General features: G+C 46.8%; 1 protein-coding gene across 1 annotated transcript; it reads left to right on the top strand.

The window, feature by feature from the left end:
• The first annotated feature begins 4,748 nt into the window (after positions 1-4,748).
• lratd1 (LRAT domain containing 1) lies at positions 4,749-7,201 on the top strand. Its single transcript, XM_035618098.2, has 2 exons — positions 4,749-4,908; positions 5,418-7,201. Exon 2 carries the CDS (start codon positions 5,455-5,457, stop codon positions 6,241-6,243), a length of 789 nt encoding a protein of 262 aa, XP_035473991.1. The 5' UTR covers positions 4,749-4,908; positions 5,418-5,454; the 3' UTR covers positions 6,244-7,201.

Here is a 7,201-nt window from a genome sequence, read left to right as displayed (position 1 = left end):
TGGACAAAAGGAGAGGATGTGAGTTAAAAGTAATAATATCTGTGAGAACATGGGAACACTGTTTGTCACAGTTGGTGAACACAACAAATGAATTACTATGTTTCTGAAGAGAAAAGGACAAATTGGAAACATAAATAATTCCAAAGTCTGTTCTTCTTAACATACTGAACATATGGAACACATTCATCCAGGTTTTTAGATGGACATCGTTGCACAAGATAAGCACAGAACAACAGATGAAGTTGTTATATGTCACAATGGGAGGATGGGCTGTATTTGGAGAAGCATGGAGGGACAGCCTTGGAACTGGTGTTATACAGAAACACTTCTGCCAATTCAATCCTTTGTACTGGCAAAAGAATAATTTCATGACCAAACTATTCCAATTTCTTCCCCTGTTGAATTATAATATGTCTTGGGACAGCTTGGTGCCATATGTGACAACTTGGATGTGCACCAGAGTCTATCAGACAGTGGAAGAATTGACTGTTACTGAACATACGTGTATATAAAAGCTATACTGTCCAAACTTTTGGTCAAGCATCTTGTATATGAATGTTCCTAAACAAGAAATAAAACCCCTTATCTTTATCGTTTACAGCATGGCAGTGTTCACGATCTCTAAATGTCTCTGTTGCTTAAGGAAACAGATGCCACTCTATCATGGCATGTTCTATTTATGGCATAATTAATATGTGAGGCCAGCCATATTGATTAACAGAGGGATTTTGCCACGTGTCTGTTATTTATGCTGTAATTTGGGCCAGTGTTAATTTTCTTACAAAATCAAAATATAAGTTGTTTAACAGAGAGGGTGGCAGAGATGACATGGAAATTGTCTTGAGCATATTTAGGATTCATTTGTACAATTACTGTTATATCGTTTAACCGAGGACAGACACTGAGCTGCACTGCTCTCCTATCCCACTAAGAAAAAGACTATGCTCAGTTCAAGAAATGACACCCCAGGGGAAAGACTTGACTGTGATTAGAGATATGATGGCGATGTTGATGGCTGCCATCTGCAGCACCTAAGCACCTACAATTACAGTCATAAACAAAACACATGCTGGAGGGCATCACTGCTTTTATATAATGTGTTCTGATAGGAGCATCATCTGATTCTCTTTTATGTTACACACACACCCTAAAACAACTAATCAAATATAGACTCGTCTATTGCGAATGTTTCTACCTTAAAAAAAATAACTGATGACTTTACAATCAAAAGACTTTCTTCAGATTAATTCTGAAATATAACCATCGGCGAAAATTCATCACAGCAACATTCTGCTGTGAATAATTGTCATCTAGCATGTACATAAGTGTCATTATGTGCCATGGCACACACATACAGAGGTAATTGTGAAATAATTGTTAATGCAGCTGCAACATTTTTGCTGCCGCCTGTTCTGTTTGGCTCTTGACTTAACATATCACACAACCGTTTCTCACGCTGGGCAACAACTCTCCCCTGCAATCAGAAAAAAACACAGTACACAAGCAATAATTTAACCGATGGTGCCATGTATTAATTTCCACCAAATGCTGTTCGGTTTCCTCTCGGGAGAAACATTTGTCGTGGATCTTCTGCAGACTTTTTCACACTGTCACAAAATTGCCAGAGTGAGAAAACACAGGGCACTGCCTCCAAAGAGAAGAATTCACTGCAGGAGATTTTAATGACTGAAGGTGAACTAGCTCACTGCTCCTCCACCACCGCTTTCACACCCAAACGCCTCCAATATTTGAAGTGGAACACCAGGCCGTTGGCTCCGTCTTGAGCCGTGCAAAGTTTATAGTAAGGCACAACGTTTGCCTCTATAGCTGACCCTGCTCCCTGACCTCCCTGAAACGCACCGCAACTTAATAAAACATGCAAATAGACACAAGTGCTGCGAATACACACAACACATGCAAATAGATGAATACGCTTCACAGAAGACAACTGAAAAGTTTTCCAGGAGATAATGATGAACCAGGCAGGGTCACTTACATTTGAAGTAATTTTCCAACACGTGGCTTGAATAACTTGTTCACAGACTGTACAACTAGCATCTCACAGTCAGGTTCGTCACTTGTCTGTATCCACTGATGTCATCTGTGCAGTTTAAAAGTGAATGTCTGTCTCTGTGCTGAATGTGTACTGATGAAGATATTGGTTTAATTTGCTTGTGTTTTTTTGTCTGTTTTTCTCATGTTTTCTTAAGATTCAGTATGTTGAGCTCCCGGGGGCCAATGTAAAAACCACCAACGTATTGAGTTATATGCAGCATGTAGGTGAGACAGCTCATTAAAAAATATAACCATTTTTCTGTGTGCTGACATATGCTTTAAAGATGTACATGCATGCAGCAGAAAATCTCTCCTCTCACACTTTTTTTTTGGACTCCACTCCGGCCGCGGCCGCACACACACACACACACACACACACACACACACACACACACACACACACACAAACACACACAAACACACACAAACACACACACACACACAGACATTTACACAAACTTTTCTTGTGCCTTGAGGGTTTATGACTTGACTGTACAACACACATTACAGTATCCTGCACAACGGACAGAGAAACACAGATGAAGAGAAAGACGACATACAGAGATGGTATTAGCACAGTTGTGCTCACAGTCAGTCAGTGTGAGACACACACACACTGATGTTGAATGAACACATCTGTGCATCAATTTGTGGACAGCTGAACGTGTATGTGCCAGTCTGTTTTATCTGCATGGTATGGCGCTGCAGCTTATATGATTTAGTTAGTAATTAGGGAATAGAGACATATCCAATTATTGGGGTTGTGAAATATCACCCTGTCTCAGTAGTTATTCCAGTACTGTCTGCATCCTGCCTTATTATTACACCAGCTGCATATATGATGAGGAGTGTGCGTGTGTGTGTAAAAGGGAGAGAGAGAGATCGAGTGGGGAAAGAGACAGAGAAAGAAAGTACTGTGTATGTGTGTGTCTAAGACTGCGTCTACAAAGGAAACTCATTTCTACTCATTGCCGATTATAGGTGGCAGGAGCACATGCCAAAAGAAACTGCCGCCAAAACCGCTGCTGACAATCCCGTGACACGGTGTGCCAGTGTGTGTGTGTGTGTGTGTGTGTGTGTGTGTGTGTGTGTGTGTGTGTGTGAGTATGCCAACTGACTGCCCGAAGAGTGAAGAAAATTGATCTCATATACCCTGTTAAGCTTTGTGTACTGTCATGATTCTTGCACTTTTAATATCTTCATGGTTGAATGCACGTATTGTAAGTCGCTTTGGACAAAAGCGTCAGCCAAATGAATGTAATGCATAATAACATTAATAAGAAGAAGAAGAATAGCTCCCTCTCTGTATGACTTTTAGTGCATGGACACACACAAAGCACAACGTCATAAACAGCACAACACATTAATTAAAAGTCAATCAGCTAGATACATGCACAGCTGCTCTGACATGAAACTCTTAACAAAACAGGACATACAGTACACAAAGCTGCATGGATAACTGCTTGTGTGTGTGTGTGTGTGTGTGTGTGTGTGTGCGTGTGCGTGTGCGTGTGTGTGTGCGCGCGTGCATGTGTGTGGGAGAGGGTGTTAAATCTACACAAGCACATCTCACCTACTTTAAAAAAAAAGAAGGAGACACCATCCGCTCTGCCTGCCTGCCACCGATGGAAACAAAGACCAGGGACTGTTCTGAGAGATGCTGCTATCTCCGACCATCTGGGAGAGGGAAAAAAGAGAGATACTCTTAAATGCTCTCTGGATGATGCCAAGGTGGAAAAAGGGAAAAGAAAGAAGGGAATAAATGAACACATTTCTGACATATAGTAGACTGATAAAACATTCACGTCCATATGAGGGTCAGATATGAAACAGCAAGGTGTCTCTCTGCTCTGGTTAAAAGAGAGGTGGCAGCGGAATGTGGATGGCATCAGGTGCACACACATCTATCTTGCAGGCGCAGCACAATATATTATGCATGCAAAAGTGACTTGCTGGCTGAAATTTGATATGCATTTCATTTCAGTCATATTTTGTTCCTACACACGACATCAATGAAAAATAAAATATGATACAGTTTCCGTGGACTCCTTTCTTTTGTTCCCACCCCACAAACACCTGCCTCCAGCAGCCCCTCCCTCCAGTCTCTGTCAGGCGCGTAAACACGCACTCACACGGTGACAGACGTGGAGGACCAAGTGATGCATGTGTGGGAATACTTTTACAAGTTACACGTGGAAACTGGAGGACGGAGCCTGCTCGTGTATTCAGGGAGGTGGGGAACACATTTGTCACGTCCTGCAGCAACTGTCTGTGTGCGATAAGCGTGCAGTTTTAAGGAGCATTTTCCCAGATAGCAGAGCTGTTTATGGCACATCGGAGCGCAGTAAAAGCTATCCTCCTCCTGAGATGTGCAGGCTCTTATCACTGGCGACTGCTGCCTTGAACTTGCCAATACGGACTCCGCCGATCATGTACAGAATTCCACAGCTCTCTGACAACAAAAACCATGCCACAGTAACAGCCGCCTATTGCCCCGAGCCGCCCTGACCGTGCCTGATTGGATCGTCTGATTGACTGGCGTATTCCTGAACGACTCCCATTGGCTCGGTTGGTAACGGACCCGTGACTGCGCGCCAGTAGAACCCTCTGAGGGCGGAGCGCGCCGGCCGAGGCGGAGCTCTCCTTGGTACTTAAATGGAGCTGGCGCTGAAAGAAGGGAAGTACATGCGCGCACGACAGCCGGAGCAGCCGGTACGAGGTGCGAAGCGTGACAGACAAGTGTGAGAAGAAAGGGGGAGAGAAGAAGAGAGAGAAGGCGCGCAGGGGACCGTGCAGCCCTACGCACCAATGGACAATAAGGATATTTAACCACTTGCCCCGGGGAGCGCACAGGTATCCTCTTTTTCTCCAGTTTCTCTTCATTTTGCGCCGTGCGTAAAGACACAGCAGTGGCCTTTATCTACTGTGCCGTCTATGTCCACGCTCTTTTTCGCCCAGCAGCTACCAAGCTCAGGGCTTTTCCTTTACCGTGCTTCTTCTGCATGGGAGCAGCGATCTCTTTTCACATTCCACGGGAATTAGTGATTGTCGAATGGGTGCGAGGCGAGCAAGGCGCAGAGGATCGCTGATTGTGTTTGTGTACTCTTTCGGCTCAATGACACGAGAGAGCTCTTGTCCCTCTCTACATAGGTGGCTGCCGGGAAGTGATGAGCGCTCCCTCAGCCTACTCTTTTATCAGTTGTCCAAATGGATTTGAATGCAGCCAGGCGTTTGTGCATGGTGTGTGGCGCCCCGTAAAAGTGGCTATATTTTGCTTGACGTTTCATTTGACTTGGCACTCCTCTCTCTCTCTCTCTCTCTCTCTATCCCTCCATCTCTCACCCTCCCCCCGTCCCTCCCAGACACCGCAGTCCATGCCTCTGCCTTGCCAGGTCATTGATGGGAAATCAACTGGATCGGATCACCCACCTCAACTACAGCGAGCTGCCCACGGGGGATCCGTCCGGGCTAGAGAAGGACGAGCTTCGGGTCGGCGTCGCCTACTTCTTCTCTGACGAAGAGGAGGAGGTGGACGACCGCACTCCGTCTGACTGCGGCTTCACCAAAGACAACAGCCCGGCCGAGGAGGGACCGTTCTCGGTCAGCGAGGTGGAGTACTCCGCGTTCTGCTCCCAGGAATGCATCTTCTCCAAGCTGCGGGAGAACGAGGACTTGAATGTGTACTCGGCCAAAACTTTGCTGACTATGTGCAAACCGGGGGACCTGCTGGAGCTGGTGGCCAGGGCGCAAGCCCCCCACTGGGCCGTCTGCGGGCAGGACGACCAGGTCATCCATCTGCACAAGGGCGAGATCCGCAAGGACAGCCTGCTTGAGATCAGCAACGGCCGCCACGGGAGGATAGCCAACAATCGGTACCGGTACCGGCCGCTTCCCCCTGACCTCGTGATGCAGAACGCAGCGGGACACCTGGGCCTGAGCAGCGAGGAGATATGCTGGACCAACTCGGAAAGTTTCGCAGCCTGGTGTCGCTTTGGGAAGAGGGAGTTCAAAGCCGGGGGAGAGGCACACTCAGCGGAGCAGCAGTATTTCCTCAAAGTGCATCTGACCGGCAGCGGGGTGCACACTCTGGTCTTTCGCAGCCTGGAGGACATGATCCGGGAGAGGAGGCGAGTGGACGCCAGTGGAATTCTCAAAGAGCTGTCTTTGGTTAACGGGGGCAAGGAGTGATCAGGGATTCCGTTTGATATCCTCTCCTCCATCCCCCTCCTCTCTCTCTCTCTCTCTCTCTCTCCCCCCAGCTGCCTCCTCTCGCCAACTGCGCTCGGACGCACAGTTTTGCGCGCACACAAAAGCACATGGACGCATACGCACGCAAGGACCTGTTGGTTTCGGACCGGCTGCTTGCCACGGGTGGACCCCGGGTGCGTCTGGACCACACCGCAGCCCTGTGGAATTTTCATTAAAATTGCAGGGTGTTGAAAACTGAGAGAGACAGAGAGAGAGAGGGAGAGAGAGAGAGAGAGAGAGAGAGAGAGGGAGAGAGAGAGAGAGAGGGAGAGAGAGAGTGCAGCCACATAAACAGACAACGCCCCTTCAGATTAAAATTCGTGCGTAAGTGGAACGGACGATTTCTAACGACTCCATTGCCCCGAACAGAGAAGTCACCTCTACAACCCTCACATTGCGCACAAGGCTCGGTTTGGTTTTTTCTGTTTTAATTTCTCGGGATAATGGAAATCTTGGCCCCTTCTCCACACAGGGCGCCTGCTGCGGCAGACCAGACGGTGAGATGGGCTGGTGGGGGTGAAACAGAGGATCTGGGGTGGCTCTCGAAAAAAAAGTCTCCCGTATATTTTTTTACTGTTAGCTTTAAGACCGGGACTGACCATGACACAGATCCAAGCCACTGACACATACATCGACCTCTGACGCTCCCGGGCGACACAGTTGCCTAAAAGACGAAGCATTTTGGCTTGTTCCGAGCTCCCCTTTGGCCATAACGAGAGTACTGTCGGTCTCACAATGCTGTCATGCTGATCCACAGCACTGGATGTATGTGTAAAGTGTATTCATATTGATTTCAATTTGAGTCCCTTATTTTTGTATTTAAGTTTAGTGGATTTAACCATGATCTCTTCTTTTTTTGGGGGTTTCAAATAAATGGAGGTTGAAATATGAAAAACAA

This window comes from Scophthalmus maximus, chromosome 18 (genome assembly GCF_022379125.1).
Source record: "Scophthalmus maximus strain ysfricsl-2021 chromosome 18, ASM2237912v1, whole genome shotgun sequence".
Taxonomy (NCBI): Eukaryota; Metazoa; Chordata; class Actinopteri; order Pleuronectiformes; family Scophthalmidae; genus Scophthalmus; species Scophthalmus maximus.
The sequence above is the reverse complement of the archived record's forward strand: the minus strand, read 5'-3'. Positions and strand labels throughout refer to the sequence as shown.